At 40.8% G+C, this 21,051-nt stretch overlaps 1 protein-coding gene across 3 annotated transcripts in view; it reads right to left on the bottom strand.

Moving 5' to 3' along the window:
* The window catches only part of LHFPL2 (LHFPL tetraspan subfamily member 2), a 127,149-nt gene that overhangs the window by 16,894 nt on the left and 89,204 nt on the right, over positions 1 to 21,051 (bottom strand). For 2 of the 3 annotated variants that reach the window (XM_082074526.1, XM_082074527.1), the window contains exon 3: positions 341 to 1,128. In XM_082074526.1, the coding sequence (XP_081930652.1) occupies positions 341 to 770 (430 nt within the window). In that variant the 5' untranslated portion in view covers positions 771 to 1,128. Of the gene's footprint in view, positions 1 to 340; positions 1,129 to 1,329; positions 1,357 to 21,051 lie in introns of those variants that run through there. The other variant, XM_082074528.1, reaches the window with a different exon arrangement.

Raw genomic sequence — 21,051 nt, 5'->3', positions numbered from 1 at the left:
TGAGAGGGAGACAGACTGCCTTAACATGAGTATTAACTTTGCTCTCTGCTGGTAACAAAGGAGAAAACTTTTTGTTACTGAAAGAAATTCAAACAGAGGTGAAAAAAATGAACAGCAAACAAAGGCAACACTGGTCAGTTCATTTTGGCACACATCAGGCTGCAATTCTGTTGCTACATGCTGTGTAGCTATAAATTTCAGTTGTGTTTGAATAAGCACGAGCATATAGAACTGCTCTGGGTCTGCCTAATGCATCTGTCTGTAGACAGGACAGATCACGATATTTCAGCTGAATTACCCCAAAATTAAAATCTTTAGTGGCTCTTCAAAGTACACGTACCTGCAATCCCTTGTAGCAGCCCACAGACATTAAAAATGCTTTTCTTCATAATACTCTGCACGCACATAGTAAAGACAGACACAAACGCCACAGCACAGAGAATCATGATTCCCACAGCTAGGAAAATAGCGGTTGCCTGCCAGAACCCACTGGCAATCTCATTGAAGTTTTCGGCGTAAGGACCACAAAGCGTGTCTCGTCTAGAAAGCTGCATGTGGGAGATTCTGGTACAGCGCCCGTAGATGCCCAGTGTTGGATGGTAAGGCTCCTGCGACCCCCCCGTTCTGTTGTCCACATCGTCGGAGCTTGAAGGCTTCGCTTTGCCAATCAGCCAGTCTGCGCTCATGAAAGCAATGAGCTCTGCGAAAGCCACCACAATACTCAGGAGAGTCCACAGCATCGACCGACACGTTACAATGACATGACACATATTGATGTCCAGTGCTGGTGATCAGTGCAGCTGACAATCTTAAAATCCAGGCACGACAGGGAAAAAAATAAATTAAGAAAGAAAAAAAAGGACCCAAAGAAAATCACTGTAGCTGCTCTGCCTGCTCTTTCAGCTCTCTTGCAGAAGCCAAGATGAAATTTCTCAGGAGAAAAAGTGAACGGCCCCGAGTTTTGCAAGCAGTGTGGTCATTTGTTCTGTCCGTTTAGTTCCTCCTTTTTTCCTTCTGGGATGCTGAGCTCTGAAGTACGCTTTTCTCTCTTAATATTCATATTGGCACATGATGCTGCAGGCTGGCAGGGGAGGCCGCAAGGACTGCCCACTGTTTGACATCACACACCTACAAGAAAAATGAGACAACACATCAGCACTGAGAAAAAAAAGTCTTCATTTCCACCCCCACAATGAGCCAAGAACTCGCACAGATCCACATAAACATGCAAAAGCTCTCACAAGGGCCCGTCAAACAGAGCCTGCTGGAAAAACCTCCCGGATTTGTCTCAGGGGAGTGATTAATCTCTGGCTGCCCGGCTGTACTTACAGTATCTGCTCTGCCCCATCCAATTACGAGTGTTTGTCAAGCACTTTGCAAGCAAAGATCTCAGTAACACCCAGTGGTCCCACCCACTCCTACCACCACGCCCCCACCATCTTCCTCTGGTCAAAATTACCAAGGTTGCTGGCAGTCACCCAGCGAAGCGTTCATACATGTTTAAGCTGTTTCACAGACGTGCAGCTCCTGCCTTCAGTGTGCAGAGGCAGCACAGCGCGCCTTTGGGAAGGACACTGGGCATAGCTCCGCGTGTCCTGGGTGCCTTGGGTGCAAGGGGCAGTGAAGGAACTTTGTTCCAGCCTTCTGGGCTCCTGATGACTGCAGCTGAGCCAACCCTGGCCTTGGGAAGAGGCAAACAGGCTGGGGACAGCCAGCACTGTGATGTGGTGACAGAGCCCATCCCTTTGGAGTCTGGGGTTTGCAGGAGCGGAGCTCCTTCCTCGGGTTCTCTACTGGCTTTGCACCAGCATTTCAAGAAAGCAATCTGCCTGCAGGTATGTCACACACCTCATCCTGAACTGATGCCAACACTGGCAGTCTCTGGTGACTTATACCACTGTCAGCAGGAATCTGTGGAAGAATGCCCCAGTCGCTGCCAAGTGGCCGAGAGCCGCAGTGAGAGGGGCTGCCAGTGAGCCTTGAGCTTTCTGACTCTCCTCGATTCCCCCGCTTCCACAGTCCCACGCACGCTGGGATTGCAGCAAAACGTTCCCCAGGGCTTTCCCCAAGCTTTTATGCTGCCTTGCAGCAGCAGCTGATGACATTCCCAGAGTTACACTTATCTTAGTATAAGAGGCAATCAGAGATCACTATAATTCCAACTGGTATCCAAATATTGGCCTTAAAATAACAAATGGGTCACTGCACACGCCTCTGAGCTTGAACTGAAACCGTGTCACTTGAAGGCAAGGGAGGGAGCAGGAAATGCCCTGATGTTACCCCCTCCACACTTCCAAGTTTTCCTCACAAAGAACAAAATATCGACATTGAACTGGAAGCAAAAGAGTTGAGAACCAGATCTGGACTTCACTGCTGTGCTGCTGCCAAACACAAAGGGGTCAGCATCTGCCACAAAAACAGACATCCCCCCCCCCGCCTTTTTTTTTTTCAGATTTGTCATGGGCTTGGTATTTAATTTCTTAGGAGTTTTGAGCCCAGTGGTTGAATACTAGTCCCACTGAATGCAAAACCAAACACACACCCACAACTTCAGCACATTCAGAATTTCATCCAGCGATTTCTACTCCCTCCTATACTAGTCATAGTGAATCATCCGCAAGATTTTATCCACATTACTCTTTCTCATCTAGATCTGCACACTCCTCTGGTACTAGCAGATACACAGAATTAAGCTTCTGTGCCAACAACTCAATTTTGTCTCGATGTTACAGCATTGCCTTAAAACAAAAAGGCAAAACATGTTCAGTTATGCTTTTAGCCACACTGAGATAACAGTTCAGAGTTCAGCTCATTTTCCATTTTGGGAGGGAAAGCATCAAGTTTTCAAACAACCTGACATATTGATGACTTGAATACACCCTTTGTAATAACAGAGCTGAAGTGTCAGCCTGCCAAAAAAAAGTTAATTCTCTCAGTATTTCCACTTTAAATAACAACTGGAATGTAGTAAATGTCCACTACAAACCTACATTTTTCTGATGTCATCTGCACAATTAAAGAGAATGTAATAGAAAATGTCTTTAAGAGAAGTTCCAAAAAGCTCTAGAGTCTCTATTTCTGTGCAAGCACCACACCCATGTGAACTCCTCATCTTTGTAATTCCAGGATTTTAATTGAGGTGCAAAGGACATAGCTGTTACTGCTTACTCTGTACCTGCTGAACATAAAATACTGTTTATTGAACACAGATGAGAACGAAGTTCATATTTACTTAAGTAGGTGGAAATTCCAGACACTGGCAGCCATAGAAACATGGCACTGATAACAAATGTGGGATGCTATATTAAAATGTGAAGACCAAACCATGAGGTCCTTTTTCATTTGAAATGCAAGAATAAATTGCAGTAAAAATTTTAAAATACAGCATCTCCAGAAAAGTCACTGCATAAGCAAAATAGGCTGTCTAAAGACGACAGTGAGGTCATGTCAAATCTCAGGACTTCATTGGAACATACGTTTCCCATTTTGCAACACAAGGAAACTTCTACAGCAACTAAAGGTCAGTAAATGCTATTGGTGACTACAGTTCAACAGAATATACTTTGCTCTCCAATGAAATTATTCTGGTACAAAACATACCTCCACGTCAACATATCCTTACTCCTGGGAGAACTTCTGCATAAATTTATTCTTGGACTAGTGATACCGTCAAACAGGAGCACCACTCACTTAAAACTCATTTTCCTGAGCAGATGGACAGAAATGTACGAAGTAGGTTGGTACACAGACCAGAGAAGGGGCAACGGCATTTCTTCTTCGTGATACTTAGCAAGGAAAGGTTTCAGATAAAGTACTGGAAATAAGTTACAGTTTGGTCATACTTGTGTAGTTAACCTTTTTCTTCCAACACAGCCCACCTTGAGTTTCCAAATGAACCTAACCAATCCCCAGGCAGTTCCAACAGCACATTTGTGCCATACATCAGAGCCTTTCCAGACACAGACTGTGCTAAATAATTGCACTTCATTAAGCTTCCCTCCAGCACTTCCCTCTCCCCTTTTCTTCCATTTTTGCCCAAGAGAAACTCAAGCCAGGCCCTTGCAAGGCTGAAAACTGGTCGTTTATTCCTCCTCGCAGTTTCCCATCCCTTGACAAGCTTTTTCCATGACAGAACATTATGTTCTTCACAGCACGACACTCAATATCCACTTCTGACCGACTGTCAAAATATTTGCTTTGACAGCCCAAATTCAAAATATACAATGGTTCTTTAACCCTTTGGTATTAACTCATTCAAAATAATTCTTACTGAGGGAACAGACTACAAAAAGTAGGTTCACCCCCTAAGTCATTTGGGCCTCCCTCTCTTCTTACAATTGCAATGGTACGGCCACGGAAGTAAAACATTTGTGCTGGGAAGTGGGTGTCCCAGGAGGGAAACAGCCCCACACGACAAGTACCCACGTCGGCTGCACACCATGGCAGCTCCCCAGTGTGTGGGTCTTGGCAGAACCATCCCAACCCACCACACAACCCACCACTTCTTGGCTGGAGAGCACAGCTCTTCAAAGAGTCAAAACTATACCTTTAGCTTCATTTACTCTGCTTGCGGAACAGTGCTCATGGTCAGGCTCTGCATTAACTGGAGTATAACAAAGCGAAAGTATGTCAGTGAGAACATGAGATCCTCACAGCATCCAGAGAGAATAAAACTGAGTTCTTAGATGCAAAAATATGTTGGTTGTTTTAATATAACAAAGCCAACCACCTTAAAATAGGACTAAAAATTTTTTCCTCTTTAGATACGATTTTGATAGCCAGATGCCTCAACTTATACTTTCACATCTGTAGTTAAGACTATTCAGCTGTTGAGTTTTACTACACAACATTGCTATATCCTAAGTAGCTGGTAAGGGATCTGGAGCACAAGTCTGATGAGGAGCAGTTGAGGGAGCTGGGGCTGTTCAGCCCGGAGAAAAGGAGGCTTAGGGGAGACCTTATCGCTGTCTACAACTACTTGAAAGGAGGTTGTAGCACGGAGGGTGTGGGTCTCTTCTCCCAAGTAACAAGTGATAGGACATGAGGAAATGGCCTCAAGTTGCACCAGGAGAGGTTCAGATTGGATATTAGGAAAAACTTTTTCACAGAAAGGGTTGTCAGGCATTGGAACAGGCTGCCCCGGGAAGTGGTGGAGTCACCATCCCTGGAGGTGTTTAAGAGATGTGTAGATGTGGTACTCAGGGACATGGTTTAGTGGTGGACTTGGCAGTGCTAGGTTAACGGTTGGACTCAATGATCTGAAGTGTCTTTTCCAACCTAAATCATTCTATGATTCTGTAATTCTAAGTAAATAAATAACACCTATTTTTCTGAACTAGATAAAGAAACACACTTGCCTTCATTTTGCTTACACTGCCAAAACCATAAAGTCAGAAGCTGATCCAAATTATAGTATTTGAATTAAGGTTTTGATTTTGGAGATGTTGAGTAGCAGGGTTTTGCTTTTGCATACCACACAGATAGGAAGGAACAGCTGCAAAGTTCAAATCTGAGTCAATCACATACCACAGCTGTTTATTTTAAAAAGGTGTCCTGCAAGCAATGTACAAGAGACCCATAAGTACCTTCCAGAACAATGCTGTGGCCAGTCCTTCACGCTCCCCTTATGGTCTGACTGAAGATGGGAGCTCAGGACTAAGCCCTGTAATTCTGCTGTCACCCTTCCCAGCCTGATTCTGTCAGTTCAAGAGTGAGAATAAATCATCTTTAGATAAGTGGCTTTTGGCTTGGCTTAAACAAACAGCTGAATGGAAGGCCACACAGACTGCTGAAACTATCCCAATTTATAAAATAAATCCAGGCACAATGAAACGTTTTCTTCTAAAACTCACTACAGTCCAAAGCACAACTACATGGAGGAGTTTCTAAACCTTGTTTACAATACACAAGCTTGAGCATCTCATAACCCAAAATGTGCAAATCTTGGAAGCCTGGGTTCTGCTTTCACTGAAACATTGTTAGCAGTTATAAACACTGTGAAAATGCTTTGAACTATGAGAGGGGAAGTGGCTCCTATTTATGTTGATGTTTGCAGACTCACTATTTAAAACAAACAGAAAGAGGCTCACTCACAAAGACTCAGTTACCTCAAGCTGACCCCCACCCAGGTTGACATGAGCTCCCACTTTATGCAGGTTTCATCCTTAGGTGTTGCTGGACCTGAACTAGTCATCTGTGAGCTCACACTGCCTGGTCTGGCAGCCACCAAACCATGGAGGCAGGAGGGATGACAACAGTTGGACAATGTGGAATGAGCATTAGAGATTATCATTTTCTGGATGATTTATAAATGTGAGTAAATAAACTTCTCCTCCCACTTGGTCCCCTCACAGGAGGTGTATTCATCTGGGTGCTGCTGCCCAAGAGGAGATGGGAAGCTTCCGACTTCCACTCCAGTCTTCAAAGTAGTGGACCAGACACCAAGCAGGTATTTCTGGAGATACCACCATGAACACCAGCTACCCTGCTAAAGATGCATTTCTATCCTCACACACTTGTAGATGCCTTGCAAATATAAGAAGAGGTACATTCATCACACTCCCTTGTACAAGAGAATAGAGACAAGGATTAGTACTTAAGGAAAGACAAGGCTCAGAGTAAGGTTTTTCTGCAGACCACAACAAGCCCTACTGGCACTGGTTTCTAGTAAGCTGTGCATACTTCCAACGGGAAGCACCTGCACAAAGAAGAGGGAAGGACACTTGGATACTTCACTGTGTTGTTTGTTTGTTTGTTTGTTTTAATGCAACACATTTCAAAGTCATCAAAAATATTCAGAGCCAGAAAACAAAACAGGAGAAGGTGCTTTAAAGCTGAAGTTGTTGCACAGCTTCAGACAAACAGCAGAGAATAAGCAAAGGATTCCCTCCCCCTCCATATTTTCATCGAATTATTGCTTACTAAAACAACATTCCAGAGCAGAGCTTTCTAACAGAAAGCAAAGCTTTGATTAGTCGTCACTTGTGAATTAAAGAAGGAGAGCAAACATTTGCATATCTCATAAATATGTAACTGCTATAAACCTACACAGGCATATTAATGAGTGCGTTATTGTGACAGGCTGTTGAAAACATGCCATACTCTGTTCACAGACAGATGCATTTCACTGGTAGTAGAAGGAATGTAGACTTAGAGTGCATCGTCTTGATCCTGTTGGCACAACATATGATGTAAAATATAACTAACATATTTTGCAAAATAGTTAACACTCTCCTAAGTATCCTAATAAAATCCCTATTTCCTTGCCTTTCATTTGAATTATGCCCTGTTTATTTCAGCCTTTTCCTACCAAAGGCAGAGCTTGCGGATGTAAAATCTTAAATTAAACTATCCCTCATGTGCCAAAATGCCCAAATTCTATGTAAAATAACAGGTTAAAAAGAAAAAGAAAAATGCTGACAGTGACTGTTGTTCTTTTAAGGCAGCAAGAGACGGTTATTGTACCCCATTTTGCAAGATGGCTTTTTTCCCATCATGCTATGGAAAACGCCATCTAATTACAGGTGGATTTGTTTCTAGAATACCTCACTGTAAAAGAAACAGATATAAAACTCATTTCCAGCTCTGAAAAAAAGCAGTTGAAATGCACTATTATCTTTCTGACCTCATTAAAAGCCATGGCAAAATTCCCACTGACTTTAATGGGGCCAATACATCACTGAAAAATCACTGGAAGAATAAGAGTTTCCAAATTTTCAGACCAACTGCAGGGGAAATTTAAACACAGGATTCATTTCCCTCTTCCCTCATCCAGACAAAACTTTGCTTATTGCCCCCCCACTAAGAGGAGATGAAGCTAACTCAGACTTCCAGCATCTCCTCTGAACTGCAAATTCTCAAGCAGATTTGTTCCATTGCTTCGTATTTATTGACTTATAAAATTCCTTAAACCTACAGCCATTACATTGTGTTTTGAAAACTTATTCAAGATCTTTTGCAATTCCAAAATGTATTAAAACCTATAGGGCTAAGGAAAGCTGATGTGTAGTATTTCTATTGTTGCTATCTCATGAGAAAATTACACATCACATCAAAAATCATCACTAAGGGAGCAATCTTGGCTACAATTAGTGATAGCCTAAGTGCTCAGGAATTTACCAACTAGGAGTGGAATCGTGAGTTTCCTTTCCTACTTTGATTCCTCACTAGCACACTGAAGTCCGAGTCTTCAGGAGTCTGAGCTGAATTCCCCTTTCTTTGTTATCTAATTACTTCTTACAACAACTCTTAATTACATTGTCTAAAGGACTGTGGTGGGGCAAAAGGGTGGTTAGGACAAAAACGGGAAGTCAGAAGGAAAGTACTACTAATATTTGGTAGCAAACAAATCCTTGCTATTTTTATACTAAGGATTTTTACCTTAAAAGGAAGCTAGGCTTTGGCTGTTTAAATAGTTAAAAGTGTGCACATGAACTAGAGAATCAGCCCAAAAAAACTTGGAAACCGTGCTTGTTGTAAAAAGCAATTCACTCTCATGAGTTCATTGTGACAGATTTGGAACTGCTCTTAATAATTTATGAATATTGTATTAAGTTATTTATTAGACTAATATATTGGTTATTGTTTAATATGTGGCTGGTGAGAAAAACAGGCAGGAAAGGAAAGAATGACTCACTTATGCCTCTTCTCAGCAAACTCTGGAGAGTTGCTTACTAAAAAGACAATACTAAGACAGGAAAAGCCTCGCATACACAGCAGATCAAAGATGTGAGGCCTGTTTAGGAAGGAACAGTCTCTCAAACTGAAGGGAAGAGAAGCTGTTTTGGACAACAAAAGCTTAGAGTCACCTACTGGAGGTGCCCATTGAAGTTAGGCCAAGATGAGACACCACACTGGGCCTCCCATTTGCCTTCAAGCAAGCTGCAAACAGCCATGGTTCCTTGTATGAAGGAAACACCACTTCAGCTAATTCTCGAAAGCAAACTATTGCTGTATCTCTTTCCAGAGTTGTGGCTGAGTTAGCAGGGTGACCACAAAGGTTATGGATCTCCAGTCTGTCTGAACAGCCTGGGGTGAGCCATTCTTCTGCTGAGACATGACCTAAGGCTGTGGACCCAAGCATTGCCTTTTACAAGCAGGAAGAACCCAGGCAAGTTTGCACTGTCAACAATCTACGTCAGTCCCTTCAGAAAGCCACCAGCTAGTGAGTCACCTCAGGTATCAACTGTTCCCCGGTTTTATGATGTGTAACGTTACCATAGCATGGGAAGGATGCACTTTTCAGCAAAACAGGAAGCACTTTGGATCTGGGCCATACAGTTCAAGCAAACTACCCAGCTATAATATCAGTGACAGATGAGATGGAGAACCTATCATGTTTCAAAATGTAGGTATTCATTTATGTTTCTCTTAATTCAAATTTAAAGTGAAACATCCTCCCCAAATAATCAATAGAAATGAGCAGCTCAGCACACTAATGCATACAAACTTCTCTACGTGACAGGAACACCTGTACTGAGGAAACACTGACTTTTCGTCGTACTATAGCTGAGGAGAACCAGTAGTGACTGAAGGAAACTGAAAACGGTTGTGATGGATCAGAACTGCCATGTTTCCATACTGGAAAGGCATGTAGACATCTGAAAAATCTGGGCACCACATACAACAGTAAACTGGAAAAAAGTGCATGAAAATCCTTTTACCTAGCCTGGAAAAAAGCAAGGTACTCAGAGAAACACAGATGTACAATATCTCTGCAAACATCTAATGAACATGAGCTTTAACGTTATTAATGGTTAACCATTTAACCACAGCCAAGCAAGAAGAACTGAAATGAGATGTTTCTGATACTGCATATTTCCTTAATTAATAATTTCAGGAATCCTGTGTTCAGCTGAGATCTCTACACTTTAAAATGGAAGCTCGCTGCAAAGATTTTGGAAAAATCCAAACTGGTAATTCAAATTTTGAAAACCTCATTTTAGACCAAGAAACAAAAAGAAACAGATGATTTATTTTTGCAACTGGATTCAATTCTAAAATGAAGACTGGACATACTTTGACAAGCTGAGCTGTGTGAAACAAGCAATTCTGGCTTGTTTTATGCATTTTTACTTGCTAGACTAAGTATTGCTAACAGTCCTTTTCTGTACTTAAAATGCATATGACTGTGAAAATGACTAATAAAAATTTTTGAAAGCTGGAAAGTGCTAGAGGTACAAAAAATCTGTACCCTTCTCAGCTTTACTTGTCTGAAAATGCTCTATCATTTCTCTGCCATTAATGTCCTGCTGTTTGTGTTGCAGCAGCACTTAATGGAGCAAACTAAAACTGGACCTGTGTGGGGATATGCGTTTAGGTAAGGTAATGCATCACCTTCCTGCCATCTAGATACACAGGAACAATGGAGGGAAGAAGGTATTATTAACCATCCCAGTTTTCCAGATGAGATGTTCCTCAGTCATATAACAAAGTCTGTAGCAACACTGGGACCGGAAACTTGGACGTTGCCATTACGAACCCTAAAACTTTGGAGGTGTGATATACTCCTCGGTGTCATGCATTGTGCCAACCACTTTTCTTGTCATCCTTCAAACACAAACCTCAGCTATTCCTCTGTCATTTTGAATCTCCAGCCCTGGCATGCTGCCTGCAAAGGTACTTCTCCTCCACCAAGTATGACCATGGACAAAGGATGCCAAATGAAATCATCGTATCTTCAACAGTAACTTTGATTTTCCTTGTCACTAAGAAGCAGTTTTGTTATTAAACTGTAATTTTTTCCTGCAGTACTCACTATTGAAATAAACAGTTCCCATAGGAACATGCCACAACAGCTTGTCCATCACGAAATACAAATTCACCTGCAAAGAAACAAACTTACCTTTATGACCACACTTCTCTACTTGTAATTCAGAGAACATAACTTCAGTCATAACTATAGGAGATGATTCTGCCCGCATTCACACCTTATTGAAGGGAATGAAGCTATAGGACAATAGTAGGTATTCAACAGGTCCCAGAAGGTTACAGGGAGTAGACGCACTTTAGGACAGCCAGCCTTCTTATCTATTTTTAAAGCTTTCACTGCTATTAATCCTTTTGAAAGCAAACGCAGTCTACAAGCTAGTGTAAATGTAGCATCTGATTGTACTATTGCCAAAAGGTGGAGACTTCTTGATTACGTCTTCTCCTTGGGAAATGCAAATAAATCAAAATCAAACCTTTTTATCTGAATATCTCCCAATGCCTAGATAGACATCTATTACTAAGAAAAACTCCTTGCTCTAAGAAAATCTGTCTGCTCAGTAAGTTTCAAACATTTAACTGGATTCTGAAAATAATCTTTAAATATAGGATTACCTATTAGATGTCCTTGTTGATTTCAAGCTCTTTATAAATAGAGAACTTAAGTGCAAAATTAAAAGTACAGCATACGTACACAGCACAAGAAACGCTTTCAATAATTGTCCATCACGCAATGTGCTGTTTCAAAACAATTTTAAACAGTGCACTGTGTTCTGTAAATCGATAATGGCAATTATTAACATTAGTTGGTTCTTTAAAACACATTGTTGGAAATTACAGCTTTTATCTTCCATTTCTTAATAAATAGCCTCCTAGAAAACCAACTCATTTCATCATGGACAAAATTAGGCAGATTTGAACAAATGACTAACAGCATTTAGAAAACAGAGAAAATATGGTCATCCAGGCCAGACATTTATTTAAACATTTATCAGAATTTTACTCAGAATCTAATCTCACAAATCCACAAAGGTCTTTCAGTGTGACAGCCTAAGCTGTGCAGAGTGCCACCATTTGCATATATTCCTGTTCACAGTGATTTCCTCAAACACATATTTCAGTTATGTTCTGGAACAAACTTCCTACTTCATGTAGCTGCACATTTATGTCTATCTCGGGTGGGCAGAACATGCTCTTCTCCCAGTCTTTGTCTATTTGGTTATGTTAATACTACAGAATTAATAGATTACATAAAGTAAGCAAATAATCAAAACTATTTGAACCTAAAATGGAATATACTGAGCAAACCGGTATTTTATCTGGGTTTTTTTGTTTGGTGTTTTTTTTTTTCCAAGATGCTTAGCCCTATGTTGCCTCACTGTTGAGTAATGAAGTTATGAGATTTAGTCCAAAGCATCCAGGGAGAGAAAAGAAAGAAAAAAAAAAATTAAAAAAAATAGACTACCTAAATGTGGAGAGGACAAAAATATGCAGGTAGAAAGCAAAAGTCCAATGCTATAACCTCTGAAGCTAGTTTCCTTTGCCAGCAGGGCTTTGTTTTGGTTACTAATGAAGCATTGCTTATTGTACTGAAATGCTTCCAATGACTGCTACCCATTACTAAGGTTCAGATCTCTGATAATGCATAAAAATCTTGCTAATTGACACAGTTAAAGTTTTATCTTGTATCTATATAGCACAAAACATTGGAAATATTCTCTCCTTACAGAATAACTTTCCACTCTTTTTGCATAAAAGTTCAATCAGCAGATTTATCTATTTTTCATTATAGCAGAGGAAAGATTAGTGGACATCAGAGTTCTTATTTGATTTAGAGTTAACCAGTGAAAATACCTATTTAGAAAGCTGATCTTCAAAAATTATCATCATCTAAATGCATCAAGAGAAAAAAATCTATTAGAAATTCAACAATCCACTGAATAAATTAAAATGGAAACAAAGCAGCTTGCAAGCACATCCACTGCCCTGCCAGTCCCCCAGCCACTGTTAGATGACTAGCGTCTGCAACACAAGCAGGGGATCAACAATTTGGCATCTATTGCACCAAAATGGCACAGCAAACTCTCATTTCTTATCTATGTGACAGGGAATACAATTCTACATTAAACTGGACATAAACACAACTAATCTGTGTTTAGTGAATGCCATCTTTTAAAAAGTAAGAGGTTATTTCTTTTCTTTTTATCTTTAATACATTGTCTACAATAAGACTTGACAGATCACTTAGGTGTTCTACATAGGATAACCTCAAAAAATACACTGGCTGGTGTACGCTACACTTCCCACACTAGGGTGAAATAGAGCTTTCCAAGTTAAAAAAAAAAATAAAACAGATTGAACCAACCATTTAAGTCCTTGCTCCTGGAATCCCTTTTCCCTGCGTATTCCCTGAGCTGTCAAGACAGCCCAGGAGTAACAGAGTAGAAGCTCTGAAAGTGCTTTGGTGGAGTCCGGCCCATTTGCAGCACAGCCAGAACATGCCAAAAGATTTAACTGGACTGACTCACCATTTGGATAACGATCTCATCTGAACTGAAGCTGTGAAAATACCAAGTGACTTGAGATGACATAATTGCTGTTGCAAAACCTAGATTCTTCTGTAGCTCTCCTAGAAAGAGGGCTTTGTTGGAAGACAGAGATGAGAGACTCTTAAAGCAAACACTGCTGGGGATGTGCCCAGAGGCTGGTTGGCACCCGAGCACAGCTGGGTCAGCGCTGTCAGCAGGGCTCTGGCAGCCCCTCCACAGCAGGCTGTCCTTTCCCAGCTGCCATTCGTACCCTGTGCTGTTACCGGTTCTGCCCTTGTAGGGCAGAGATCCACCTCAATTGCTCACCTTCATATTTGGAAAAAAGATGTACCAGGCTTTGGTAGTGGAGCTGTTGCCACTGGCTTCATTGGTGGTGGCATCTGCACAGGTGGTGATGCCTGCTCTGATAGAGTCTTTTTGCAGCAACAAAGGGTGTTTCAAAAAAAGATGGACCCAATTTGAAATCACGGTATCTCTGCAACCATGAACTATCAACTGTTGTACAGCAAGTGGAGGGAACATAGAGCATTTATAAAAAGGTTACTAAAACTTGATAACTCATTAAACAAATTGTAAATTTTCCTGTAATTGTAACACATTTGGTCCATCTTTTTGAAACGCCATGTATTTTAAGATGCTGCCTGAGCAGCACTGGATAGAGCACTAGAAAGCACAGCTTATCTTTTACCAAAATTCACAGGTTTATCTTCTCTGGACTGGAAGAGACCTACACAGATTGCTGCAGGAGATGAACAGCAATTGTGTTGCTCTGTGTTCAAGGTGTGCCACTGAATACAAGAACACTGACATTTGTTTTACTGCACATGTTTCTCCCAAGAAATGAAAGAACTGCTTTGTTCCTTTTTCACTACAATGAAAATCTGCTATCCTATTCAGGGGAGGAAATATAAAAGGCAGAAAATATTAGATGGACAAGTCATCCTTGTTTTTCTCAGTATGGTGCTTCTACACAGTTATTATTGAACAGTTTCAAAACCAAGCTTGGGGAAATTCTCACCATTTAAGCAATTTTTGCATTTGCCCATCGTGATCGTAAGGGCAAACACATGGCTCTGCAGTGTGACTAAGACTTCTATGAGTCCTAGCAGTTATACTGAAGTCTTGAATACTTTATTTAAAATACTTACTTACGAAAGAGGAACATCAGTATTCACTTCAGGAGGGTTAACATAAAATTATCAGAAAAACTCTGAAGAGTTTGAAAAGAGTCTGTTTACCTGGGACACGCCCAATATCTTGTCTCCCAACTGCAGCTTGAATTAAGAAACTGCAGGAACTGTGCGGCAGCAACGTAGCTGCACAGCAACATTGCACTCCATTGCCATATGCTGGAGCCAAACACTACTTGCAGCACATGCGCAGCCCTGATTAAATTTGTTACTCCACAGATACTGTCCTGTATGCGTGAGGGCTTAAAAGCAGTTGCAACAGCAATGAAATATGCTGCAAGAATAACAAGACTCCTTTCCACATAAGTGGCAAAACTTCTGTGTACCAGATTTTGTTTTCTTTATGAGCTGTTACAATAAGATTGTATTAAAAGGTACTTGGCAAGTTGACTGCTTTGTAGAAAAAAACCCAAACAAACATGACAGGTTAGGTTAGATTAGATGTATCACAGTATCACAGTATGTTTGGGACTGGAAGGGACCTCAAAAGATCATCTAGTCCAATCCCCCTGCTGGAGCAGGAACGCCTAGGTGAGGTCGCACAGGAACATGTCCAAGCGGGTCTTGAATGTCTCCAGAGAAGGAGACTCCACAACCTCCCTGGGCAGCCTGTTCCAGTGTCTGTCACCCTTACTGAGAAGAAGTTTTTTCTGAAATGTGTCTGAAATGTAAAACTAACATGCTGGTCACAGTTACACCTAGTAAAACAATCCTCTCCCTTGTTTTGAAACTCATATTTATGTTTAGGGCTTTTTTTTTTTTTTTCTCCAGGAAGCTATAAAAAGAAACAATAAGCAGAAAGGCCTTAAACCACAAGCAAATGCAAGGAAGAGATAAGGTGAAATACTAAAAATAAATCTGGAGCAGTTGCAAGTTGCTGAGGAAGGAAAGTAATAATAAAACATACATGTCTTTATGCAAATATGGTTAAAAAGAAAGTAAAGAAATAGGAATCAGCTGGTGAGAGGAAGAGCACAGTGGAACAAAGCACACTATAGGAATGCAAACACAGGCTGTTGCAATAACCTGCACAGGAAAGCTACACAGAAAAGACAAGGTCAATGCACTACTACTACACTTGAAGACAATGAGCGTATGCTAAAATATGAAGAGGAACAATAGAAATGACGGACATTCAGTTGCACCTATGTGGTGATGATGCACTTGTTCACGCTCCAAAAGCTGGTTGCTGAAGGCCAACTCAGGCGGCCTGCACCCTTCTCTGAGGGCACCCAGCAGGGCAGCTCAGCAGCACCACAGCTTCTGACACCACCAGAGGAAAGTGCAGAAAGGGAAAAAAATCAACCCAGCCTCAACTAACACCAAGAAACAGGACACCTATGAACTCTTGTAAGCAATTCCCTTAAACCTACAAAGAACACAAGATTATAGAAATAAGTCTGACCTTCCCATAGTGTGTTCCTTTTGAATGACAGGCTAAAATTCAAAGCTTAAACTACTATTTATTTGGGAGGAAAAGGTCAAGAATGGTCTTGGGACAAGCAGGCAGTTATCCCTCCATGAAATATAAACGACATTTTGTCTCCTGAAAATACTAGGAAGATGTGCACGAAAGAATGCTGCTGAAGACAACTTGAGCTAGGCTAAAAATGGATATATCCCTTTATCAGATCTTAAACAATCCACTGTACTAACGGTAGGCTACCACAGAGACTCTGATAACTGAGGGAGAAAAGCATTCAAGACTTCAATACAGCCACTAGTAGCCATACACATTTTACATCACATTGCAGAGTCATGCCCTTATGATCATGATGAGCAAATACAGATGTTGCTTAAAAAGCAGGAATTATCCTAATCTTGGTTGTGAAACAGTTCAAAAAATAACTGTTTAGCAGCACCATACTGAGAAAAATGAGGATGACTTGTCCATTTTCTCTTCTGCTTTCTGAGACAGCAGAGAAAAAAGCATTCGTTTAGATTTATTGGTACTGTACGCGCGTGATAGTTAATCACTCAAGAACAAGCACTGCCTTTGTAAGACAAACGAGGCACGTAAACAACACAGAAAACCTTTATTTGCCTTTTTTTTTTCCTTTCCTCCTTGCCTTGTTAGACATAAGCTATATTTGCATTGACAGTGGAAAAACAGAGGATATTGCAACACCTCCATTACTGCACCTTTCTTAAAAAGCATCTATGGTGATTTAAAAAATATATAATAAACTCAGTTAAGTAAGGTACCCTATAAAGAATGTATCTTTTAAAAAAATACTTACATTTAACTTGGTAAAATTAAGCATTATCATAGATCAGTTTTAAGCCTGACAATACTACCACCCTGTTTCCCTGAAAATAAGACCTACCCTGAAAATAAGCCCTAGCATGATTTTTCAGGATTTTTGAGGATGCTCGAAATATAAATCCTACTCCAAAAATAACCCCTAGTTACACTTCATTTTAAAAGTCTATTTAAATAGTGTCCAGGCAGCTATACATGTAAAAAAAGTAATAATTTTTGGAGCAAAAATTAATATAAGACCCTGTCTTATTTTTGCGGAAACAGGCTATATGTACATCTAAATTAAATGAAAGTCATGCTCCACCAAAATGTCTCAAAATCTTATTCCGATACTGATAAACTCTTATCCATGCTGTCAAACAGAGAACATACCCCAGCCACCTTTTTCCCCTCAGCCATGAAAACAAGAAGCTGAAGGCCATTTGATTTCAACAACAGAATCCAGGCAATGCTCACTGGTGAGGAGGAATGGGAGAGTCTGCATTGGTTTTGGTTTATTTTGAAAAGATTCACTAGATATATTCTGCAGTAACTTGTCATGCATTCAGCTCCTAGTTAAAATAAAACTGTGGCTTAAAGCACAAGACAAATGCAGACTATGACACTAGTCTTTCAGCTGGTAAAATGCTTTCATTCACCCACCAGAATATCAAAACACAAATCCCCTTTGGTTAGTGACATTGTTTGAATTCAGTTCCCAGAACAAGCTAATACACAGCATCAAGGCTGTAGATCTATCAGACTTCCCAACTAGAGCAAAACTTTTGAAATGGTAAATATGGGTGCATACTTTTTTTTTCCTGAGCAGAAAGATTTCATAGGATATACTTAGATATGCTTAGTATCCTTTAAAATGTCTAACTTCATTGCCCATAGTTTATGAACTCATTGTTTCCATAAGGTTTGCCTTACTATTTGATCACAGGAATACAAGCTTCTTTTGAGCATTAACATGCAACTGTAATCTTAGAAACAAAACAACAAGCTGACTCAGTTACTATGTATTCACTTACATCAGCTGGTATTCAGGAAGTGAGACTGATTACTAATCATCTGAGAGAGCCCTTGAAATGATGAGTGACCTTTTAAAAGTTCAGAAGAATAAACATGTACCATGAAATCACTGGGAAACAGCTTCTTAAAGAAAATAGGTAATGGAGAAACTTAGTTGAGGGTGGATGTATCACTGCGTCTGTCACATCCTGAGTTCAGTGTTTTGAATACAACAAGGCTAAGCGCCAAACCTCTCAAAAAAGTGATGCTTCATTTTCCTCTTCACAATTGAAACCAATGTTTACATTATATTCATACTGCCCATATATGCTGTAACACTAGAAGACTACCTATGTCAAAAGATTTTTGTACTGTGTTGCAATAGTGTGAGCTGAGACAGTGCTTTACACTAAGTCCATGAAGCAGCTCTTAGGAGGTACAATTAAGGGCTTTCCAAGACTGCATTTTAAATAAACAGGCACATTTGAAAAGACTATGTAAAACAAACAAACAAACAGACAACATCTTGAGTGCCATCATGTTGCACATTGAGAGGTCTACCAATTGATCAGGCCCAGTCAGCAAGGGTTTATGAAAGGCAGGTCCTGCTTGGACCAACCTGATCTCCTTCTATGACAAGGTGACACACTTAGTGGATGAGGGAAAGGCTGTGGATGTTGTCTACCTGGACTTCAGTAAAGCCTTTGACACTGTTTCTTACAGCATCCTCCTGGAGAAACTGGCTGCTCATGGCTTGGATGGGCGTGCTCTTTGCTGGGTAAATGGAGTCATATGAATGGATGAGTCATGAATGGAGTAAATTCCAGTTGCCAGTCAGTCACAAGCCCCAGGGCTCAGTGTTGCGGCCAGTTCTGTTTTATCTCTTTATCAATGATCTGGATAAGGGGATTGAGTGCACCCTCAGTAAGTTCGAAGATGACACCAAGTTGCGCACGACTGATGAGCTGATGGGGGGTAGGAAGGCTCTACAGAGGGATCTAGACAGGCTGGATTGACGGGCCAAGGCCAATAGTATGAGGTTCAACAAGATCAAGTGCCAGGTCATGCATGTGGGCCACAACAACCCCAGGCAGTGCTACAGGCTCAGGGAAGAGTGGCTTGTATCAGGAATAGTGTGGCCAGTAGGACTAGAGAAGTCATTGTGCCACTGTACTTGGTGCTGGTGAGGCCACACCTTGAATCCTGTGTTCAGTTTTGGGCCACTCATCATAAGAAAGACATTGAGGTGCTGGAGAAAGTTCAGAGGAGGGAGATGAAGCTGGGGAGAGGTCTGGAGCACAAGTCTCCTGAGGAGCGGCTGAGGGAACTGGGGCTGTTCAGCCTGGAGAAAAGGAGGCTGAGGGGAGACCTTATTGCTGTCTACAACTACCTGAAAGGAGGTTGTAGGATGGAGGGTGTTGGTCTCTTCTCCCAAGTAGCAAGTGAGAGGATGAGAGGAAATGGCCTCTAGTTGTGGCAGGGGAGATTTAGATTGGATATTAGGAAAAACTTCTTCATGGAAAGGGTTGTCAGTGATTGCAACAGGCTGCCCAGGGAAGTGGTGGAGTCACCATCCCTGGAGGTGTATAAAAGGTGCATGGGTAAGGTTCTTAGGGATATGGTTTAACGGTGGCTATGACAGTGTTAGGTTAATGGTTGGACTTGATGATCGCAAACATCTTTTCCAACCCAAACTTTTCCATTATTCTAATATTCTATAAACATAGTATGCTAGGACTGATTAAATCAAAGGTAATTTTTATTACCTCTCATTGTAAGGCAGACATGATCATAAGCAGAGGAATTCAAGAGGCATCTAATTGAAATAGAAGTCAGCCTCAATACATATATCAAGGACTATTTATTAACTGACACCAGTAAGATTAAATGAGGAAAAGGAAAATGCAATAATAGAATAATGATGCATTTTGGAACAGCTTGCTGCTTTCTCAGACAGAAATGGTACATTAGAAGGAGATAATCTTTTGCTGTATCTGAAGAATGTATGTCTTTGCTCAGATGTCCAGAAAATTGCAGACAGACAGATCCGGAATGTTTCTGGTGAAGGGGGGAAAAAAAAAAAAAAAAGAAAAAAAAGGGGGGTAGGCCAGTACAAGCCCTACTTCAAAACTGTCCCATTCTCCTCAGTCAGAAGGAGATGACGAAAATTAAGTTTTGGTTTTATTTTTAAAAAATAATAAAAGCATCCAGGAATCTGGACATAGCGGTAACATAGAACACTACTCAGTTATTTCTTGAAAGGACAAAATAAAATAGCATTAAATTAAGAAAGACAACATTTGATGAGGGCACATAGCAAGAAAGAGACATCAGCTCTATAAGTACAGAGTGAAGAAGAGCTAGGAGAACCATAGAAAGGGATCTGACTGTAAACTGGCTCTCAACTGAGCAGGAGCCAAAAGTGTGACAATATGACAAAGTCAAAATTAAAAACTTCTAATTCAAGGATGCGTCAGTACTCCCACCAGGACACAGAAAGAAGTGCTGCCACACATTTTCAATGCATCTAGCTTTTTGCTTTACGCTTTAGCAAAAGAGGCAGACAAGAGAGACCAAAGGAGAGCAACAAGAATGGCGAGAGATCTTAAAAACATGACATTTGAGGGAAGATGCAAGGAGTCTTAATTCATATTAAAGAGTAGATCTATAATTAACTGAGTATTAACTGGTATTAACTGAGCTAAGTAATGGAACAAGGATCCTAGAAACAAGGTTCACAACACAGTGCATAAATCCTTAACAGATGGATGTTTTACCCAACAAACAATATTGTCCTTAAACATGAGACACAAGCTAACTAGGGTACTCGTAAAAACAACTGCACTGCTGAATAGAGCTATAAGAAAACAGAATGGAACAGAAAAATGTCCTGTATGGGGTTAACATCCAAAAAATCTATATACAGACTTTCTCTACCTTTCTTCCAGTTTCAAGTTTGAGCAAGAGCTACGAAAGCAGCTGTAGCTGGGGTTAGCTCACATGGCTGGACAGAAGTGCCGTAAGAATTACAGGGTGATCTGAAGAGAGCTTTCTTTTACAGTGCAATCAGTCAAACTCAAGATTCATGCCCTTCACATGGCCAGTCTATAAACCACAGGGCAATAAATCAACCAAATCAAAACAGGATGTGCAAGGCAGTTGCTATGTTGCTAGAACAGCTCCTCTGGGATGCAGACACAAGACACACAAGGGCTTTTGCAGTAACTTCCAGCCCAGGTGATGCACACACTCAAAATGGTCCAGAACTAATTGTAAAACTAAATCCCACAACACAATCTGCTGCTTTGCTTCCTCACAGCATTAGCAACATGCTGTGGGAACCCACAAG

The sequence above is a fragment of the Streptopelia decaocto genome, assembly GCF_964273445.1.
Source record: "Streptopelia decaocto genome assembly, chromosome: Z".
NCBI classification, from domain to species: Eukaryota; Metazoa; Chordata; class Aves; order Columbiformes; family Columbidae; genus Streptopelia; species Streptopelia decaocto.
Note: the sequence above shows the minus strand (reverse complement) of the source record. Positions and strands in the feature narration are given on the sequence as shown.